Raw genomic sequence first — 24,015 nt, 5'->3', positions numbered from 1 at the left:
CCAGTTTGTTCTACATAATAAACGGGACACGCATCACAAGTGATTTTATATGGTTCAAATGGCTCTGAGCACTATGGGACTTAACATCTATGGTCATCAGTCCCCTAGAACTTAGAACTACTTAAACCTAACTAACCTAAGGACATCACACAGCACCCAGTCATCACGAGGCAGAGAAAATCCCTGACCCCGCCGGGAATCGAACCCGGAAACCCGGGCGCGGGAAGCAAGAATGCTACCGCACGACCACGAGCTGCGGACAGTGATTTTATACACACCTGAATAGCGTATCGGAGCAACTGCGGTCTTGAGATTGAGCATGAGACGTTCTTTGCAAGTTATTGTTCGTGGACAGGGCAACTTTGAATCCATATTTTTTAATCATAAGACGACGAATTTTGTACGAAATGGGGCCCAGAAATGTTATCGAGAAAACATTTTTATTCTCGTTACTGTCAGGAATAGCACTGCTGCCGAAAGTGATCACTTTAGCGTCAGTTTTAACTTTGAAGATCACCTCGAATTTCTTGTCTACTATTGTGGGATCTTACTCGTTATCAACTATAATAGTTTTTTTATGGTCATCTCTTCATTAAGGTTGTCACGTGACAAAGGTACAGAGACTTCACGATGAAAAATGCTTCCTCATTCCCATAATAATTTCTATTATAATGTTTCAAATGGGCACACGCTACTGTCCATGCCCGATAGGCGGCGCAAGTCGTATTGTTTTCGTGACAGCAATGTAAGCCACTGGGCCGATCCGTCTGATGTCGTTCCCAGCTGGGCACGCGTGGCAGAGGCTAGAACGTTATATTTTACTTTTTACAGGAGCATAGCTGCTGCAAATTCTGACTATTGCTTTCTAGTTATGCAATTTTATGTAAGTAACCTTTGAACATAATGAAAATTGTCGTCATGGTTAAGGTGTTTTTAGTCATACCTCATTTCCTATGTATTATTTTATAGGATTTAGCAACATTTATTCTAATGAAGACACCCCTAGTAGGTGCCGAAACCTAGGTCAATGTACCTACCGTTAATGTGCAACCGGTTGGCCGTTTAATCCTAGGTTCAAAGGCTAAATGCTCAGGATGTGAACACATCTCAGAGCACTGTGTACTGCATGTAGTAGAGGAACAGTACGGAGATGATGACTGTATCAGCTGACAGTGCTCTCTCTCACAAAGCAGTATCTGTGAGACACTGGTTCGTAGACAGTAGCATTCCTGAAATAGATTACGGTCCCCACTGTCCCAGCCTGAATCAAATGGAACATGTTTCGGATGAGATTGAACGTCGACTTCGCTCTCGAGCCCACCGTCAAAATCCCTACCTTCTCTGGTGTCGGTTGTTGATTCCTCCACAGATTTTAGAGACTTCATTTAAAGTATCCCCGCGGAGTCTGAGCCGTCATAAAGGTGAGGGGTGGAAACACGCCATATTAATATCTACTAATAAGTGACCGGATACGCATGACCAGGTACATAAAAAAATGAAACTCTTCGTTAATTTTGCTGAGGGAGAGCTTTCTGACAGTCCAAAGTATAAATTTATTTAGCCGTGCATTCTGAATGATCTCTTCCAGCAATTTCTGCTGCTAGGCGGTGGCGGTGACGGCATAGCACGCACATAAATATTCAAGTACAGGTATTACATACCTCATGACGATAGTAGGTACTTGTGCCTGCTTATACTGAATTCATGCTGGCTGTAAGCAACGACGCTCGTCGTTCGTTTATGTCAGACTCAAAAATTGCAATGTTTCCGACACATTACGCTATTACTTTGGCCACTCTCATGCTTTTAGTGCTTGCAGAATAACATTAGCCTGCAGAAGACTATACGCGAGACACCAGTTTATTTCCTCGCGTGGGTGGCACCAGACAAGACATAGCGCCTTCGTGCATTCCTCTCATAAAGAGGAATATATGCTATACTCGCTATACTCGCTATACTCAGATCTTCGACGACTTTTGAGATGCAATGACAAGGAAGAATATGAATTTTATTGCTGGCCTCTTAGGTTCCAGCCTAACCACATACGCGGTAATCGCCACATATTCGGATATAAAGATGTAAATATTTATTTCGTCCTTCGTTTTCCAATCAGACAGAAATGTAAATAACATCGAATATACTAGTACTACATTCATAAGAAAGTCGCAGAATGTGTTAAAAACGCTAAGACGAAAAAAAATTAGCATATGGTGAAATGCGAACTACTTCCTTTGAGCCTGCAATTCGTATCTTTATCCGCTTCGCTACCGAAAAGACATGTGTTTTTCGTTTCTCATGTCGACTGTGATAGAACTTCATGAAGGTTAATATCGTCGAAGCATCATTAACTGACATTTAATTATAAGGGTAACGTGCCTGTGATAAATCTTCAATGCGCCGCTGCCTTCAAACAGCGTACTGGTAGACGCTGGGGCCTTTGAAACAGCATACTGCCATAACACGCAAATCAATATGGCTTTTCAAAAGTTGTCGGAGATACCAGTACAGCAAAGACCATAAGCGGAAATATGTTCCTCTTTGTGGAACGAGTGCATCAGGACTAAACGTCTACTCGCGCCAGCGCGTTACTATCACATCTTTCTCCACACGCTCCTTATTGTCCGACTCTTGACTATGGATATTTTACCGTAGTTTCTCTCTCAAAGAGCCGTTTTATGTACTTATTACATTTGCTATTAATATTTTAAAGATTTACATGAAAATACAACGCCGTGCACCACGTGTCAGAGCTCGTGAAAAGTAATGTGCCACTTGCACACATCCTCGCCCTGAGTGCTAAGAGGGTCCGCCCCTGTGATCCGAAGGCGCAGCGCCGTCATTTAACTGCGCCTGCCGACCTGCGCACTTCGAACGTGATGTTTGCTATCTCTTCTTTTTCACGGTTGTCAAAAACAGTCCGAAAAGCTTCGCTGAAATGGTTCAAATGGCTCTGAGCACTACGGGACCTAACATCTGAGGTCATCAGTCCCCTAGAACTTAGAACTACTTAAACCTAACTAACCAAAGGACATCACACACATCCATGCCCGAGGCAGGATTCGAACCTGTGACCGTAGCGGTCGCGCGGTTCCACACTGAAGCGCCTAGAACCGAAAAGTTTGTAACGCTGTTAAAGGATAAGTTGTGCTGAGAAATAATTGTTAAAAATGAAATTCGATACGTTACGCTGTTTCCGAATTAAATAGCACTGACTTTAACTTTTATTAACAAGTATTTCTCAGTAGAATCTACCCTGCAATACCCTTACAACCGTTCTAGACTGATCACCCTCTATAGGGCAGTGAGCTCCACAGACTTCACACACCATAGGTGGTGGGCAGCACGTTCAGAGAAATGCGATTACACAAGGTGATTCTGTGGTGATGTTATAAATTTTCAGGAATGCTGGCGTAGGATAAATGTATCAATTTGAGGTAATGTGTTTAACACAATTGCTCAGCAATTAAAAAGATGAAAAATAATAATACTGTACATCAAAAATTTTGTTGCTGGGGATGTGTTTCCACCAAGAAATCGAGCACGGAGTGTGGACAAGTAGTCCATTTCACGCTTGGAGGTATCAATGACACTGTGGTACCAGCAATAACATTTATTTATGGAGTAAAGTATACAGGTATCTACAGTGCTGCGGCCGTAGTCCATGCGTAAACGTGTGAACCGCAAAGAAGTGTTGATGACTCGTCATTAAGTCACGATGTCCCTCCGGCAGGTCAGTGTCACTGCCGCGTGCTGTGCTTGCAGTAGTGGAGCAGACGTTCCACGACCCAGTGCCACGACTTCCACCTCTGCACCCTCAAATAAGTCCTTTAACACGACTGTGGCCCCGAATGTCGCATGTCGTGAGGGCTAGGCCCTGATCATCCACCGTGGATCAGCCAAGACGACAGGAGACGTTCACGGGTCGGCCAGGAGCCTGCAAGCACATGCCACGCCTCAAAATGGTCGCTTGCAGATCATCCGCGATCACCTGTAGGGTAGGAGGGTTGGCTGCACACCAGTCTCCTCATCTGCAATGATCTAGGCTTTGACGTGCATCAGGTTGGCTGCATCTCGGCATTGAAGGCAGCAAGCATGTAGCAGACTGGCCACAATCAATTGCCTTACATTGGTTTCACTGAAACTCAATAGACTGTCATTCTCTCCGGTTATAGTGACATAGACAGAATGCTAGCACGACAGAACGTGTTGTTGAGCTCCAAACGCCTCGCTACTTTTATTGGCAGGACCCTTAGAAAATGTAACAGATCTATTGAGGAGACTGCCTACACTACGCTTGTCCGTCCTCTTTTAGAATACTGCTGCGCGGTGTTAAATCCTTACCAGATAGAACTGACGGAGTACATCGAAAAAGTTCAAAGAAAGGCAGCACGTTTTGTATTATCGCGGAATATGGGAGAGAGTGTCACAGAACTGATACAGGATTTGGGCTGGACATTATTAAAAGAAAGGCGTTTTTCGTTGCGACGGAATCTTCTCACGAAATACCAATCACCATCTTTCTCCTCCGATTGCGAAAATATTTTGTTCACACCGACCTACATGGGGAAGAACGAAGATACACTACTGGCCATTAAAATTGCTACACCACGAAGGTGACGTGCTACAGACGCGAAATTTAACCGACAGGAAGAAGATGCTGTGATATGCAAATGATTAGCATTTCAGAGCATTCACAAGGTTGGCTCCGGTGGCGACACCTACAACGTGCTGACATGAGGATAGTTTCCAAACGATTTCTCATACACAAACAGCAATTGGCCGGCGTTGCCTGGCGAAATGTTGTTGTGATGCCTCGTGTAAGGAGGAGAAATTCGTACCATCACGTTTCCGACTTTGATAAAGGTCGGATTGTAGCCTATCGCGATTTCGGTTTATCGTATCGCGACATTGTTGCTCGCGTTGGTCGAGATCCAATGACTGTTAGCAGAATATGGAATCGGTGGGTTCGGGAGGGTAATACGGAACGCCGTGCTGGATCCCAACGGCCTCGTATCACAAGCAGTCGAGATGAAAGGCATCTTATCCGCATGGCTGTAACGGATTGTGAAGCCACTTCTCGATCCCTGAATAAACAGATGGGGACGTTTACAAGACAACAACCGTCTGCACAAACAGTTCGACGACTTTTGCAGCAGCATGGACTATCAGCTCGGAGGCCATGGCTGCGGTTACCCTTGACGCTGCATCGCAGACAGGAGCGCTTTCGATGGTGTACTCAACGACGAACCTGGGTGCACGAATGGCGAAACGTCAATTTTTCGGATGAATCCTGGTTCTTTTTACAGCATTATGATGGTCGCAACCATGTTCGGCGACTTCGCGGTGAACGCACATTGGAAACGTGTATTCGTCATCGCCATACTGGCGTATCCACTCGGCGTGACGGTATGGGGTGCCATTGGTTACACGTCTCGGTCACCTCTTGTTCGTATTGACGGCTCTTTGAACTGTGGACGTTACATTTCAGATGTGTTACGACCTGTGGCTCTACCCTTCATTCGATCCCTGCGAAATCCTACATTTCAGCAGGATAATGCACGACCGCACGTTTCAGATCCTGTACGGGTCTTTCTGGATACATAAAATGTTCAACTGCTGCTCTGACCAGCACATTCTCCAGATCTCTCACCAAGTGAAAACGTCTGGTCAATGGTGGCCGAGTAACTGGCTCGTCACAATATGACAGTCACTATTCTTGATGAACTGTGGTATCGTGTTGAAGCTGCATGGGCAGCTGTACCTGTACACGCCATCCAAGCTGTGTTTGACTCAATGTCCAGGCGTATCAAGGCCGTTATTACGGCCAGAGGTGGTTGTTCTGGGTACTGATTTCTCAGGATCTATGCACCCAAATTGCGTGAAAATGTAATCACATGTCAGTTCTAGTATAATATATTTTTCCAATGAATACCCATTTATCATCTGCATTTCTTCTTGGTGTAGCAGTTTTAATGACCAGTAGTGTAAAATAAGGGAAATCAGAGCTCGTGCGGAAAGATATAGGTGTTGATTCTTTCCGCGCCCTATACGAGATTGGAATAATAGAGAATTGTGAAGGTGGTTCGATGAACCCTCTGCCAGGCACTTAAATGTGATCTGCAGAGTATCCATGTAGATAGATGTAGATGTACTTAAAGGGCCGAGCCCGCGCTTATGATGTGGTGACTAAGTGCATGAGCTCATTTTCCCTCTTTCAACGGACCAGCGAACACTCGTCGCTGCAGTAATTCTATAATTATTATCGCCACGTTCGGCTCTTTCTGCCTTTGCAGCATCGCTTGGGTGGTGAAGTTAGTAACGTTATCTGACGGTGCCTTGTTATGTAGCACAGCAATGTTTGATGTCCTGCCTGCCTCAGCCTGAGGTAGTGTAGGGGTGATCGCCTCATGCCCTGATGTCTGTTACATTGGCGGTACGTCTTTTTCACACTCCGACTGGCACACTGGCCTAGAACTAACCTTCTCTGTCCTGAACTTGTCTGTTAGACCTTTTAAAAAATTTAAACGTGTACAATGGAATTATTCCACTGCACAGTAATATGTTGACACACTGTAACTGCTAAACGTTTGTACTTTGATTTAAATTCCGTTATCAGTTGAGGCTTGTTAATTTTGACTGCACCTAAAAGTGGTCAAGTGATTTTCAGTAATAATTTTATGTAATTATAAAAATGTAATTTAATTAACAACTTCGTTCCTATTGGTACATTGAATACAATAATTTTCAGGACATCGCTGGTGGAAGCAGACAGTTCATAGTCGCTCATTTACTGTTTATAGAAAAGCATTATGTAAAGAATAAACGTATGAATCACACAAGCACATTATTTTTATGCCGTATTTACAGACGTTTTTGGTACGTACGTCTTGAAGCTGCATCGTAATCGAACTAGAACCAAAATTTCAGAAATAATGACATTTTCTCCAGTCGCAGAATGATACAAAAAACAATACTAATAATTACTAATAAATAGATACTATATTCCGTGCATAGCTGCTAGCTTATAAAAAAATTTAATTTCTGATCTTGTGGATCGATTGCCAGTCTCACCTCTGAGACAAAATTTGCCACTAGACTCGGTATTACAGTATGAATTCCACAGTGACGTTATTTTCAGCAGCAGTGCCCATTTTCAACACTTCCTACAGGATGTGGCTTCCTCACTACCACAGCTCTAAACACACTGACCTACTGCACGAATCAATGAAGCGATTCTTCCATTCTCCACTCTAGTTCCTATATTCCATGAAAACGTGGGCGATCTTCTAGATAAACTTCGTGTGTACATAAATATTGTGTGACAGGTCTCATTTTTGTTCAGATGGACGACAAGGGAACCATCAACAGCGACGTGACTAAAGCTGTGTTCCTCGCCAGCCACGACGGCACAGCTGTAGACGGCCACGGTGAGCTGATCGACATGTGTGTCCCGGGAAGAGGTAAGTCTCCGACAGCACTCGTTTCTGCAAATCGTATTATGCTTACAAGGGAACCTCCCCATCGCACCCCCCTCTGATTTAGTTATAAATTGATACAGTGGATAGGCCTTGAAAAACTGAAAGATCAATCGAGAAAACAGGAAGAAGTTGTGTGGAACTATGAAAAAAATAGCAAAATATACAAACTGAGTGGTCCATGTGCAAGATAGGCAACATCAAGAAAAACGTAAGCTGAGGAGCGCCGTGGTCCCGTGGTTAGAGTGAGCAACTGTGGGAGGAGAGGTCCTTGGTTCGAGTCCACCCTCGAGTGAAACTTTTACTTTCTTTATTTTCGCAAAGTTACGATCTGACCGTTCATTCATTGACGTCTCTGTTCACTGTAATAAGTTTAGTGTCTGTGTTTTGCGACCGCACCGCAAAACCGTGCGATTATTAGACGAAAGGACGTGCCTCTCCAATAGGAACCGAAAACATTTGATCGCAAGTTCATAGGTCAACCGATTCCTCCACAGGAAAACACGTCTGATATATTCTACACGGCTCTGGTGACGGCATGTGCGTCACCTGACAGGAATATGTTGTCGACCCACCTACCTTGCACACTTGGCGAATGGCTAAAATGATTCTTCTGCCTTGCCCGATTTAGGTTTTCTTGTGGATGTGATAATCACTCCCAAAAAAGTGATGAAAACATAAGAGTTTGTCACATAAACTGCAACAAATGAATGCAACAGTTTCACAGTCGCACAGTTTTCTCTGTGCTCTATCAAAACATATGTTTTTTACGTTTTCAAATGTTTCCGTGTGTAGACCGTCAAATCCTGCATATGTCCTAGCAAATCTGAACATGTCCTGGAATTTTGGAGAGCGAAGTTGATTATGTGTGAGTGCCTGAACTTTGATAATTGTCTGAAAATAAAAAATTAAACTTTTCACTCGAGAGAAGATTTGAACCAAGGACCTCTCAATCCGCAGCTGCTCACGCTAACCACGGGACCACGGCGCTCGTAGGCCGATACTCTCCTTGATGTTGCCTACGTTGCGCATGGACTACTCAGTTTGTATATTTTGCTTATTTTTTTCATAGTTCCACACAACTTCTTCCTGTTTTCTCGATTGATATGTGTTCAGTTTTTCAAGGCCTATCCTTGTGCCAACTTATAACTAAATCTGAGGGGGGTGCGATGGGGAGGTTCCCTTGTTAGACCTCAACGAAAGTATATAGTCGAAATGAAGATCGTTAATGGGAGAGACTTTTCAGCTATATTGGAATTGTGAGGTGAATTTAAATGGAAACACATAAGGATTTCTGATCATACGACTGTACGGTAATATCAACGGCAGCATAGAAGTGTGTAACAGGAGAAGGGATCGGGGGCAGTGAGTAAGTAACTGCGAACAGTTCAGTGATAGAATTATTCTCATCAGAATTGATAGCAGTTTGCACCAGCAACACTGACACAGGTATCAGTGCTGACGTCTCAAGCAGAAGATGAAGAGACAGAGAGTATAAGATGAGACTGAACAAGTAATTTAGTATTAAAGGCAGATGAAAATCTTACAATCACGGGTGGCTGGAACGCTGTAGTATTACCTCGGTAGTAGGAATGAGAAAGAGAAAGACTAACTGAATTTAGAAATGAAATGAAGTGATCGTATGGCATTGATGGCCAGTGCAAAACTGATGAAATAATGAGGAATGATGAGATCCGCTTGAAGGTCTCTAATTTGTAGTTGCTACGATAATGAATACCGCAGTAGATAACCCAGTTAAAGAGCGATGAACTGCTCTTAAAGGGTAATCACAGCCGTTTGAAACGTAGACGTAGCTACAAAAAAGGTAACTGCGAAGAAACCATTTTTGACACAAGAAAAGAATTGATCCACGAAACAGGGAAGTACCAAAATATTTATGATAAGACAGGAATACAGAAATATAAGTCAGTTTGGAATAAAATAAACTACATGAAGCCAAGGGCGAAATCGTTGCAAGAGAAATGCGAAGAAATCGAAAAAGAGAAGGTCGGTGGGAGGAGGGAGTCAGCAAATATAAAAGTCAAAACAACCATCAGCGAAATTAAAAACAAGTGCGGATAAGAGAAAAGGAAGACACAGAAGGCCCCTACGAGAGGAAGGACTTGTTACGTATAAGAAGAAATAGAAATAGATATGAAAACATAAGAGATCTAGTATTAGAATCAGTGATTTGGAAGACTTTCGATCAGTCATTGGGTGAAATAGCAATTAACGACTATTCAAGATGGTTTGTGAACTAAGAGTCTGGAGACATACCATCATCCACACAACCACCGAAGACAGCAAGAGGTGATAAGTGTGAGAAGTATCCCACAATCAGCTTAACAGCTCATACGTCTAAGTTCAAATGGCTCTGAGCACTATGGGACTCAACTGCTGAGGTCATAAGTCCCCTAGAACTTAGAACTACTTAAACCTAACTAACCTAAGGACATCACACACATCCATGCCCGAGGCAGGATTCGAACCTGCGACCGTAGCGGTCGCGCGGTTCCAGACTGTAGCGCCAGAACCGCTCGGCCACAAACGGCCGGCCCATACGTCTAAGTTGCTGACAAGTATATTATACAGTAGAACGGAGAAGAAAACTGAGGATCCGTTTGACCGGGATCAGATCGACCTCAGGAAAGGTAATAGGTACGACAGATGGAGTTCTGACGTAGGGCTAGTAATGGATGCAAGACACGTTCGTAAGATCTGTCGACATAGAAAAATCATTCGGGGATGTAAAACGGTGCAAAAATGTTCGAAATTCTAAGAAAATAGATGCGAGCAGCAGGGAAAGACGGATAATATGCAATATGTATAGGAACCAAGAGGGAACAATAACATTGGAAGATCAAGAATGAAGTTTTCGTATTAAAAAGGGTGTAAGATAAGGATGCAGTCTTTCACCCCTACTATTCAATATATACATCGAAGAAGCAGTACGCAAATAAAAGGTAGGTTCAGGAATGGGAATGAAATGATAAAGTTCGCTGATGACATTTCTATCCTCAGTGAAAATGAAGAAGAATTGCAGGACATTTTGAATGGAATGAATGAGCAGCCTAATGAGCGCAGTAAACCGAATAAAGACGAAAACGAGGAGTAGCAGAATTGAGACTAGCGATAAATTGATCAAAATTGAGACCAAGAAGTTACCACAGGCAAAGAGGGCATTCCTAGACCAAAGAAGCTTAATCTCGAACGCAGAACATAATTGGATGGACAATTTTTTTAGAACGTGCTTTTCGAGCAGTACATTGTATGGAAGTGAATAATGGACAGTGATAACATAAGAAACCAAATGAGCCGAAGAGTTTGAGTTGGGGTGCTACAGCAGAATTTTGAAAATTGTGTAGACTGATGAGAAATGAAGAAATTTTCTGCAGAATCGGAGAGGAGAGGATGCTGTGGGAACGGTTATAAGAAGGGACAGGGTGAATGATTATAAGATGTAGAGGAATAAATTCCGTGAAACTAAAGGGAGGTCTAGATGGTAAAAACTTTAGGGGAAGACAGAGATTGGAATACATCTTCCAAATAATGGAGGACGTTCGGTGCAAGTGCAACCTTGAGATGAAGACTTGAACACGGAAGAAGGATTCTTGCGCACCGTACCAAACCAATAAGAAGACTGAAAACACGAAAAAGTGCCGGCCGGAGTGGCCGTGCGGTTCTAGGCGCTTCAGTCTGGAACCGCGTGACCGCTACGGTCGCAGGTTCGAATCCTGCCTCGGGCATGGATGTGTGTGATGTCCTTAGGTTTGTTAGGTTTACGTAGTTCTAAGTTCTAGGGGACTGATGACCACTGATGTTAAGTCCCATAGTTCTCAGAGCCATTTTTTTTTACCCACGAAAAAGTGGAAATAAACTTTGATAGACCCACGCCCGGGTTCCCGGGTTCGATTCCCGGCGGGGTCAAGGATTTTCTCTGCCTCGTGATGACTGGGTGTTGAGTGATGTCCTTAGGTTAGTTAGGTTTAAGTAGTTCTAAGTTCTAGGGGACTGATGACCATAGCTGTTAAGTCCCATAGTGCTCAGAGCCATTTTTTTTAAACTTTTATAGAAGTTTCGGTGACAACGTATAAACCTGCTGGTCCTTTTTAGGCAATCCGCAGTAGATCCGCTCTAGCTTAATCAGACTCTTAATATACCGTCAGCACATTGAATGAACTCAGAACGTGTGTGGCTACCGCTTGCCTACCTGGTAACGATTATATGGACTACAATAACAATAATGGTAATTTCTGGACGGGACGATACGTAGAATAAGGGAAAGGCAACCACATACCTATGGCGGACTGGTGTGTAAGCTTAGAAACCCGCAACAGAAAATAGTTTTCGAGTTATCACACTTTTGTTAGTGAAAGTACACACATTCACACAAACAACTTCACAGACACACAAACGCACACTGCCGCCGCAGCAGCGAAACTGTCGCAAGACTGTATGTTTGCGTGTCTGTGTAGTTATTTGTATGATTGTGTGTACTTTTACCTGGAAAACAGCAATAGCTCGAAAATTGTTTTGTGTTATGATGCTCCACACATCAGTTCTCTGTAGGTGAATGGTTGCCTTTCCGTTATTTTACATGAGCTTTGATATTACACAGTTACGCCAGTTTCCTCTAACTGTCGAATAAGAGCAAGTTTTCTGCACAATGCAACCATAAATTATACTTTTGTTTTTAACCGCTTTCAACTGAAGACCATTATGAACTACAAATAAAATGCTATGTTCATTTACACATATGAATTAGCAAGCAGGAACTCGGTTCATTCAGGCAATATGTCGACAACACGCTTGCTTTCCACATGAAATAAGAATTGATATTAAACATTATTTGTGTTCACATCTCAGTCTGATCTTCCCGATATAGATATCTTATTTATCATCTCGAAGGAAAGTCAGGATATCTGTCCCTTACAAATAATGACTTATGTTCCCAATTTAGCTGATCATTTACTCTTGACATTAAACTGAAGCTTTCAATTCTTGGAAGATAAAGTGTACCTCATGTGTGTGTGTGTGTGTGTGTGTGTGTGTGTGTGTGTGTGTGTGTGTGTGTGTGCTAGAATATTTTTTTTTATGGGAGTTATTCGGTATACGAGTAAACCCTAAGGCGTTTCCTCTTACGAAACTCAACTCAGGCTCCATTATTTTTAATGGAATCAAAATAGAGCATTTTTGTGCAACACTACTAACAACGTAACGTAATCTGGTCTGTTTCATTTCGCTTTTTCACTGCTAATAGGTACTCGTTTCAGGTGCACTGATATTTCTTTGTAATTTTTCTTTGTATTGATGTTCTAACAGGAATAAAAATCTGTCGACAGTACTTGGTACCACCAATAACATTAATAACATTAGAGCTGAATTCTGAGAAAGTGCTGGAGTTTGCTCTCTTCTCTGTGTTACTTCGATAGCCTGTCATCAGTGCCTGTGAAAACCATTCCCGTGGTCTGTCTGACCATTAACATTGTGATTCTGAATGTTTCCATGTTTCGCAGAATTTCATTCAATAAATAATAAACCTCTTATTCATTTTCTTTGTAACAGTCTTATTCTGATTCCGATGGCATTGTGAAAACATTAGTGTACCCACAGTAACTCAAGCAATACATCATTAGCATTGCATTATTTACAAGATGCAAATAAAATTTTGTAATTGTAAAATTAATTTGGCTCGTTGATACAGCAAGTCCAGGCATTTCTCAACCGAGTTAAGTTATAAAGAAATTCATTCATTCTGAACAGTGACTACTGCAATTTAATTAATGTTCAGAACATTAACTAAGTTGCAGCAAACGCTGTTCGAAATAAACGAATCTCTCTACAACGTCCCTTCGTTAACATGAAGAGTAGTCGTTTTAACTACCATCTCGAAAAAATGAAGTTACGTTAGGTTACATAACTAACTGTCGGTTCCTGTTGATATTCATCATATGGTGCAAATGGTTCAAATGGCTCTGAGCACTATGGGACTCAACTTCTGAGGTCATCAGTCCCCTAGAACTTGAAACTACTTAAACCTAACCAACTTAAGGACATCACACACATCCATGCCCGAGGCAGGATTCGAACTTGCGACCGTAGCGGTCGCGCGGTTCCTGACTGTAGCGCCTACAACCGCTTGGCTGGCTCTGAGCACTATGGGACTTAACTTCTGAGGTCATCAGTCCTCTAGAACTTGAAACTACTTAAACCTAACCAACCTAAGGACATCACACACATCCATGCCCGAGGCAGGATTCGAACCTGCGACCGTAGCGGTCGCGCGGTTCCAGACTGTAGCGCCTACAACCGCTTGGCCACCCCGGCCGGCCAAATTCATCATCAATGATAAAATCCTCTACAGCTGTAAAAATTGTAGCCAAAATATATGAAGACGGTTCCCACAGTAATTCGTTTCCTGTATTTGAAGGGGATTTAGGTGAAGACGGTGGTAACAATGTACTGTCATATAATACAGTGCTTCGGTGGCCTAGACGGTTCCAACCTGGTCAAACAAATCTGAATGACGATGAAGTGACACACCATCTCTCTGTGAACTGACAACTGCAGTATAGGTAGAGGCCCTGGTGCTCGAAGCCCACCGGATCACAAGCAATGCAATAGTGGAAGAAGTGAAAATCATGTGTGGGTCAGCTTACAACAACTTGCACAACATTTTGAAAATATAAATCGTTGTCACCCACTGGGTTCTACAACTGCTCATGACACTTGAAAGCCTGATGCCAGACTATACGTCTCGTATGCAAATCATAATTTGACTGATAATCAGTACTGTCTAAGCTAAATTCTCATCTTTGAATAAAAATAATGAACAGTTGTAATTAATGAAATCTGTGATTGGCATACGAAGCCACGTAACTCCATATTAATACCTTTTCTGTGTGGAGGTCTTGCATGAATTTTACTGCAGTTCATTTGAGAGCATGATGAGCCAAATTGGATTGGCCAGCCCGACATGTTCGTCTTTGTAGTGTGTTATTTTATAGCGTCGGCTCCACCAGCGCTCTGCTACCTGCTGCCCCAACCTTTACCTGCCACTCCACACTCCATCCTTTTCCCTTCTGTTTTGACATGGTGAAAACTGCCACATAACTGGGCACAGATTGGGTCCGCAATGCAGTCGCAGTGCGCCCACACACAGTCCGACAGGTAGACGGCCGGCCAGAGTGGCCGTGCGGTTCTAGGCGCTACAGTCTGGAACCGCGAGACCGCTACGGTCGCAGGTTCGAATCCTGCCTCGGGCATGGGTGTGTGTGATGTCCTTAGGTTAGTTAGGTTTAAGTAGTTCTAAGTTCTAGGGGACTGATGACCTCAGAAGTTAAGTCCCATAGTGCTCAGAGCCATTTTGAACCATTTTTGAACAGGTAGACGACCCGCTTATCAGGAGAGGGCGGAGGTTGATGTGGATGAGCAGATTAAGGCACAGCGACCACCAGGAATCAGGTACTGGACACCAGGCCCCGCTATTGTCAGGAACTGGCGACGACCAAACGCCTTACTGCCGGTTTTGCATAACGCTTTGCACCCTGCGTGACGTGGGTCCACGTCTGCAGGCACAGAAGTGCTTAATGTGATGTGTGAACACCTTGTAATGGTCGCCTAGTCGTAGATATTGCTAATTGCTATAATCGCACTATTTCACTCCAATTTACCGAGCTTGTTAGCACTTGATGTTGGGTTGGCGCCATTAAAATGCATTGTAGTAATCGCTGCTGCTTGCTGGATCGCTGCTGTGTCTCGATGCTGATGCTGGCTCTAAATCTGGTTGTCTAGGGTAAAAACATGAGGTCCCTTGTTTTTTATATGCTTTTGATGATAAAGAACGAGCGAAACCAACAAATATGCAAACTTCAAATATTTATTACTCTGGTGGCCATCTTAATTCCACTGTCCACCAAAGACCATAACACAACACAAAGTAGTACTTCCTTTACATGTTCTTTGCATTGTTTATCCATCTCAAACAATAACACAGAAACACACTTTACCAAAGTGACATTCCGACTGTCTCCCGACCCTTCTTGCTGCTTGTATTTATAACATTGTCAAAGAACTACTAAAAAGAGATATAGTTTATAAGTCACATGTACATCTGTTATCATAATTTGTGCAGAAAAGTTATTAATTTGCATCGAGTGACATAATTTAACATGTTATTAAAATGACAGACAGATTTGTTGACTTGACAGAATAATTCTTTGTTACAAAAAGGCCGTTTTTTAGAAGTTTGTCAATTGACTTCTCTAATTTGCATAAATAAGTAAGTAACATGAATTATTAAGAATTACATTGGTTTTCGTCTAAAATAGGATTGATTACGTGAATACTGAGTGAAGACGCTCCTAGTGAACAAATAGGTTTCACTGGGTGATTTTTATTTAAGGAGATCCAAAATACCTAAGTTGGCCACTATTTTTCGTACTTCATATTAACTATTTAAGATGAACTTAGTGTTTTTACATGATGACATTTGCTGTATCAGTGATCAAGTGATATTAACTTTTGTGTGGGTCAGTTATTCAATATAATTTAATGGGTTGACTGTTTATGGAGACATGTTATGCAATCATTGTTAACATACACAATAACTTTTCTATAATCAAAAATACTCATTAAACTGGTTGAATTTGGAGTGTATCGCATACTTCGGTAAAGTAAAGCCTTTAATATGTTCCGTTACAACCTGCACTCAGTATGAAATCGCAGTTTTCACAAGGAAAGGCATGCAGGCCAAACAAACTTCAAAGGAATTTTATGCTGAAGATCTGCTTTCCAGGAACGCTGTGTGATGAGCAGTAACAGACTGATAAACATTTTCCCATGCTGAGGAAAGTCGCTTGCCTGCTTCGTGAAAAGAGATTTTCTTTTCCTTTACCTTCCTCTCCGTCCTCACCATATGCAAGGTGGATGACCCCTGGCTTAAAAGGTTATAAGAGACCTAAAATACATTCTCCCGAGTGAGTCCCAAGATGACAAATTTTAAGAAGTGCTTGTGTGGAGGAGACTGCGTTTACTGAAACATAGAAAAGCGCGGGCAGTGGGCGAAAAGAGCTGCAAGATCATGTGTGTAACGAGCGGTTACTCTTATTAAAGTTTAGCACGGAGGGGAGATTGTTTATGTGCAAACAGATATACGCCTGGCTATTGGCGCCCTCCAATTGTGCAGACTTGCAGAATAAAGAACGAATTCGGATATCGATAAAGAACAGAGAGGATGCTTGCAATCTGATCTCAGTTGAGGACAGACTTAAGTGATTCGTCGGGAATGACACACGACACGACATCAAGGTTGTCTATAGAAGGAAGACTTCAGTTCTCGACTGAGAACACTTGAATTAGACACTTCAACTGAAGTGTTGCATTCTGCAGCATATCATACAGCCCATCTTGCGTCACACTTCAGAGAGCTGAGCATGGTGAGCAAAAGTAGTGCTGGCGAACAGGGTGCGAGAATGCACGTACATTTATCGACATGCTGTTAGGGATAGCAACATTTCATAATCCAATACTTTCGCGAGTTTCGACAGACTCATCACTATCAGTTAAATGTGTTAGCTGCGTGTGTCTTTCTTCCTTTCGGCAGACGTGGCCAATCAGTGAACGATCATTGCAGATTTAAATACCAATAAATAATGTGCAGATTCCAGCTTTATCCCATCCAACTGAATTATCCAATCCATGTCGAGGTATTCATGTGTCGGGTTTATAGTGACCCATGTCTACAATTAATATTTTTCTCATTATGTGTGTTGCTTTTAATCTAACTGATCCGATAATAACTTGTTATTCGTGTACGTCAGCAGAGAATATTGTAGTAAACGGGTTTAAACGCAGACCACAGTTTCATTTAATGGCTTTACAAGATGAAAACAGCGTTTATTACCTTGTATGAGTTACAGCACCCAGGTGTCATATTTTCTATGGCCACCCTTGCTTCATTACAAACATGTTTTGGGACACCTTTTCCACTACATGCATGTGAGTACACGGAGAGCAATCTGACTGTCTGTGAGGTCAACTGAAGCGAATCATTCTGGCATCCACAACTGTAACCTGACACTTACACAGATTCAAAGAAACCCACCGAACCAGGGCATCAGAGGAAGTTTTGCAGTTGTGTCAGGCGAGTCCAGACGACTTCTTTAGTCGCGTGAACACCGTGGACGAGAGCTGGGTATATCACTATGAGCCTGAGATAAAGAAGCAAAGCAATGGGCATGCGTGTATTCACCATTGTCGTGAAAGGTAAAGATACAACCATCATCGCGCAATTTGATGCTGCCGTGGTGTTATACTAACAGATGTTGCTCTTAAGGTGCAAACCACTACAGGAATGCAACTACCGAAATCTGACAAGGTTACAGGAGGTCCTCTGGTCGAGATATGGCGGGAAGCTGTCCAATTTTCTCTCATTCCTCGTGTTCTCCTGACAAGGCATCCTTTGACGAGGCAGTCAATTCCAGAAACACGTTGAACACTTCCTGAAGGGCTAAAATGCAGACTTCTACAGCGAAAGTCTCCATCTTCGAGAAAAATATGTTACAATGAAGAGCAGATAATTAAAACCTCACCCTAGAGTAGGGACAGGTATACTTGGAACAGTCACACCCTCTGTGCTATACTTTCTAAAGTTACAATACGTACTGGCACAGTAATTACCCATTTTGCTCCCAGAAGAGGTTGCCACCGTTGTTTATTGTAAGTCCTGAAAAAATGGAAAATCATTTGCTGTGTAGCAGGGTGCCCTTTTGAAATTTACTTACCCCAGAAGCGTGACATGAACCAGCAGTTGAATAACAAGAATGTGCTCTGTTTATTGTTGTTCCGTAAGGATTACGTTTGTTTTAATATCATTATTTACTTCTTTTTTTCAGTTGAGACAGATACTTGCGAGAAGGCGTATGCACTTGTGAAGTGTGTTACAGTGGAGGTAAGTCACCATCTGATAGATTTTTCTTTTTACTTAACATAACATGTCCAAATAAAGACTATTATAACTGCGCTTTATTTTTGCAGGCGGCTACAAAACCTTATTATGCTTTTGCGGTTGATTAGTTTAGAAACCAATTCAAAAATAAAAATTGTCCTCCCACGTTTCCTGTGACATACGAAATTTGAGAGTAGGGATTACCATAGTAAAGTTTCTTGTCTGTGTCTGTTGTGTTGCCGAAGAATGTGGCGCTGTGACTAAGATGCTGGAACTTTACTCGGGAGGACAGGGGTTCAAATACCTGTCTGGCCGTACAGTTTTACGTTTTCCGTTGTTTCCCCAAATCGCTTCAGGTAACTAAATGAATGGTTCTTCGAATCGGACACCGTCGATTCCCTTACCATCTTCCCAGTTCCAGCACGTACCAGGTGACACAGATAAACGGAAACATTTCCACAATCCAATAAAACTAAAAGTCATGAAGGAAAGAAATTGCGTTCATAGTAATTGAAACCATAAAACTTTGCCATTTACGAAACATTGATGGCATTTATCACTTTTTTAACAATTACGTCTCTTAGATGGCGTCCTCCTGTACGAATACATTCGTGAAATCTGTTGTGATTCCTCATTGAACGCTGCAACATCTCAGCTGGGATACTGTGAGTTTCATCCCGAATTCTCTGTTTTAACTCATCCAGGGTTCTTGGTTGCGTAGACTTTGCTCTTGAGGTAGCTGCACAAGAAAAAATCACGGATAAATCTGGCGATCTAAGGGGCCTGGGAATGTTACCTAATCGTGAGATCTGTTGCCAAACAATTCTCCCACATATGCCATTGATTGCCGTGCACTGTGTAATATCGCTCCATTCTGTCGAAACCAGGCTTCTTCAACGTTTGGAAAGTTGTTCAATGCAGTTGTAACGAAAGTTCGTAACATCTCCTCGTAACGATCGACATTGACAGTTATTGTGTTTCCCTGTTCATTTGCGAAAAAATACAGTCCGATAATCCCATGTGATGAAACACCACACCATGCTGTCACTTTACTAGCGTGTAAAGGGCGCTTATGAACGTCATTAGGATTTGTGTTGCCCCAGTAACCTGTGAGACGAAAATGTGCCACGTCTAACATCCACAAGTTGTTTAGAAATTCATCGTCACTGTCTATTTTTGTTGTCATTTGTTGACAGCATCCTAATCGTAACCGGTAATCTTTGTCCTTCAATTGTTACACCATCTGTAGATTGTACGGATGAAGTTTTAAATCATGAAGAATTCTGCGAACACTCTCCTGGAGCATTCCAACCACTGCTGCTTGCTTACGAATTGAACGACGTGGGCTCCTAAAGACAGACCCTCGTATAACATCAATGTTCACTGGAGAACGCGCACTTCTTGGTCGTCCTGTTGGTTTCTTCTTGGCTCTGAGCACTATGCGACTTAACTTCTGAGGTCATCAGTCACCTAGGACTTAGAACTAATTAAATCTAACTAACCTAAGGACATCACACACATCCATGCCCGAGGCAGGATTCGAACCTGCGACCGTAGCGATCGCGTGGTTCCAGACTGTAGCGCCTAGAAGCGCTCGGCCAACCCGGCCGGCGCAAGCCTTAGATACCCTAAAGAATTAGAAACCTCTTTTACGCAATTGTGGCGAGTGAATGTCATTTTTCATAAAAAAAAAGTCTGAATTTGAAATATTGATACGTAACTCATTTGATTTCACTTTTTCTAAGCTACTTCTTTTATTCAAGGTAGTTTTATTCCTTAAATGAAACTCTATGAGCAGATGTTTTCCGACAAAGAAGACTCTTGGTCATTTATAAAATTTATCACAAATACTGTGTTGGCTGGGACGTAGCCTTGTCTACACGTGTCTCTGTACATTACACTTCACAAAGGAGCACATAACTCCATGATTCTGCGTCGGACGACAGAATAATTTAAAGAGGCATAGTTCCTCCAACTATACCACGGAGATCCTAACTCACTTTGTAGACTGAAACAACAGTACAATAATAATACGATTGTTCAAGTAAATGGTGTCTTCTGATGTGAAACTGTTAATAGGAGACGAAAGGAATCATGAAATTGAACTTGTAGGGAGGGATATGGTTTAACGTCACGTCGATGGCCAGGTCACTAGAGACAACGTACAGGGCGACACAGAATAACGGGAACGATTGAAATGAGGACAGCCATGGGCTCGTGGCAGCACTGCGGGTCCGTGACAGTTAGCGAGCAAACAGTCCGCCAATGTCAGCAATCATGGATGAGTGGAACGGACAACAGCGTTTGGTAGCGGCGCCGAGGGAGTGTCGACGTTTTTATAATTTAGGACGACATGATGCCGTTCCATTGAAACACGTGATAAAATGTTGGATTAATAACTAGAAGCGCATGGCCACTCCGGCCGGCGTTTCTTCTTGAGGGAAGATCCAATCTCTTCAAAGTTATTAATCCAACATTTTATCGCGTGTTTCGATCTCTTCAAAGTTATTAATCCAACATTTTATCACGTGTTTCAATGGAACGGCATCATGTCGTCCTAAATTATAAAAACGTCGACACTCCCTCGGCGCCGCTACCAAACGCTGTTGTCCGTTCCACTCATCCATGATTGCTGACATTGGCGGACTGTTTGCTCGCTAACTGTCACGGACCCGCAGTGCTGCCACGAGCCCATGGCTGTCCTCATTTCAATCGTTCCCGTTATTCTGTGTCGCCCTGTACGTTGTCTCTAGTGACCTGGCCATCGACGTGACGTTAAACCATATCCCTCCCTACAAGTTCAATTTCATGATTCCTTTCGTCTCCTATTAACAGTTTCACATCAGAAGACACCATTTACTTGAACAATCGTATTATTATTGTACTGTTGTTTCAGTCTACAAAGTGAGTTAGGATCTCCGTGGTATAGTTGGAGGAACTATGCCTCTTGAAATTATTCTGTCGTCCGACGCAGAATCATGGAGTTATGTGCTCCTTTGTGAAGTGTAATGTACAGAGACACGTGTAGACAAGGCTACGCCCCAGCCAACACAGTATTTGTGATAAATTTTATAAATGACCAAGAGTCTTCTTTGTCGGAAAACATCTGCTCATAGAGTTTCATTTAAGGAATAAAACTACCTTGAATAAAAGAAGTAGCTTAGAAAAAGTGAAATCAAATGAGTTACGTATCAATATTTCAAATTCAGACTTTTTTTTATGAAAAATTACATTCACTCGCCACAATTGCGTAAAAGAGATTTCTAATTCTTTAGGATATCTAAGGCTTGCGCCGGCCGGGTTGGCCGAGCGCTTCTAGGCGCTACAGTCTGAATTACGCTATCGCTACGGTCGCAGGTTCGAATCCTGCCTCGGGCATGGATGTATGTGATGTCGTTAGGTTGGTTAGGTTTAAGTAGTTCTAAGTTCTAGGGAACTGATGACCTTAGAAGTTAAGTCCCATAGTGCTCAGAGCCATTTGAACTATCTAAGGCTTGCACTGAATTAATACAAAAGAAGTAGCAGGCGCAGTGCATACCACGCTCCCACAGAAAGAGGTCTGGGAGTGTTAAAGAATTGACCGTGTTGACCATGTTCACAAAATCCCTAGTTGTTCCAATATCCTTGTACAAAGAGCATTTTGTATGTAGCACAAAAATTTACAAACTTTATGTATCTGGTTCGATATAGTTACGGCTGTTTTGAGTTCCTCTTCTTTTAAACGTTATGTTACACTCAGTGACAATACACATAAACTTTCGATGTTTGATGTACTGATTGTGGCACTGAAATTGCAAATCAATAGCTGAATGGCGAAGTACTCCAGTTTATGGACCTTTTCTTTATTCGTCATCCAAAAATTTTACCTAGATAATAATTTCGAAACTTTAAAGTTCACAGAATTCCCAATACCTTTGATGCACACCTCAGTTCGCTGATATTATTAGTGAAATCAGAGTTCCAAAGTGAATGAATATTAGCTAAATAATACCTATAAGGAATGTTCCACATATAATTCATTGAACTTTTTTGTGTCATCAGTTCTCCATTTCGTTTAATTCGGCTGCCAAGAACTGTTTACTTGTGCCAGTCTCGTCATCTCAGATTTTCACTTGCACCCTATATCCTCAGTTAATTGTTAAATGTATTCTAAACCTTGACTTCCGAGCGTACGCAGAAATTTATCCAGGAGAGAGGTGTGGAGGGTAGGGGGAGAGAGGGTGGGGGGGGGAGTAGGGAAGCGAAGGCAGGATTATAATATTGCTCTCTTTTACGTCAGTTTCGAGACATGTCAAGCCACAAGAACTAAATTTTACTGGTGGCACAAAAATTATTATATCTCAAAGAACTGAATATATGAATAAAAACTCTGTTCTCCAAATTCCAAGCGTAACTGCCCCCTCCGTCCCGCCCCCGCCCCCGCCCCTCACCCTTGCGGACCCCCATGGTTATTCCCTCTGCAGCTCCTTCTAGTACCACGGAGATTACTCCCTGGTGTATTAAGACATGTCCTATCACCCTGTCCTTTCTTCTTGTCAGTGTTTACCACTTCTTTCTTTATTCGCCGATTCTGCGGAAAACTCCCCACTCTTTATCTTATCAGTCTGTTTAGTCATCCATCTATACCATTTCCCCTTTTTTCCGGTTTCCCGCAGTCTTCGATTCACTACCATCCAATACTGTGATCCGAATATCATTCTTAAAAATTACTTCATCAAATCAAGGTCAATGTTTGATATTAGTAGATTTCTTTTGGTCAGGAATGCCCTCTTTGCATGTGCTAGTCTACTTTTGTCGTCTTCCTTGCTCCTTCCGTCGTATGTTCCCAAGGTATCAGAATTCCTTACCTTATATGTAAGGTGTAATAATCACTTGTGAAACGTCACCTGAAACTTATGCATGTTAAAATGTTTCAGGAGCTGTCACGACGCCAGGCACGTTAATCAAGAGAGGTCTCTTGAATGTCCGTCTGCTGCGAGTGAGTTCTAATGACAAGAGGAAAACGATGTAGCATGAAATCTCAGAAGTTAAAAACAATAGCTGAAGTACCAGTCAGTGCATTTATTCGTAGCAATAAAATGTTGCATTGAATCCTGCTTGTGCAGTTTTATTTCCTGATTCTAATCAATGCACGTGCATTACTACTACCTGTCGACATCTTCGTCATTAGAGAAAAAGTGATAGCTCAGTTGCAGGACACTTGGTGACTTGAAATCGTCCAACAAACCATCTAAATATCTGCATGACAGGGCTACGCAGCTAGTAGCTTTCCCACACTTATTCGAAGTATTTTACAATTATAATAATTTCGTACTATTTGATGTGTCGCAGGAACAAATAGAAGTGATAAGTGGTTGAGGATTGTGATTGCATAACTTCTGAACCAAATGTACACTGGTGTCCAGAATTAAAACAACAAACTGAATTTTGCAAGATTGCTTTTATTTTGCCACAAAACAGTATAAAAAGGTGAAAGCAAAGTAGAAATAATGTAATGAATACAGAACGCAAACAGCTGCAACATGCATAACAGTAGACGCAAACGTTCTTCGTTTTTTCAAACTTAAGAGATTTGCACACACATTCCAACAA

General features: G+C 42.2%; 1 protein-coding gene across 1 annotated transcript in view; it reads left to right on the top strand.

Moving 5' to 3' along the window:
• The window catches only part of LOC126203539 (uncharacterized), a 56,673-nt gene extending 33,154 nt beyond the window's left edge, over positions 1–23,519 (top strand). The window contains exons 5-7 of the mRNA XM_049937863.1: positions 7,343–7,460; positions 18,371–18,426; positions 23,340–23,519. Coding sequence (XP_049793820.1) covers positions 7,343–7,460; positions 18,371–18,426; positions 23,340–23,366 — 201 coding nt within the window. The 3' untranslated portion in view covers positions 23,367–23,519. The remainder of the gene's footprint in view (positions 1–7,342; positions 7,461–18,370; positions 18,427–23,339) is intronic.
• Positions 23,520–24,015: the final 496 nt, after the last annotated feature.

Source organism: Schistocerca nitens, chromosome 9 (genome assembly GCF_023898315.1).
Source record: "Schistocerca nitens isolate TAMUIC-IGC-003100 chromosome 9, iqSchNite1.1, whole genome shotgun sequence".
Classification (NCBI taxonomy): Eukaryota; Metazoa; Arthropoda; class Insecta; order Orthoptera; family Acrididae; genus Schistocerca; species Schistocerca nitens.
This window is presented reverse-complemented; position numbering and strand designations above follow the sequence as displayed.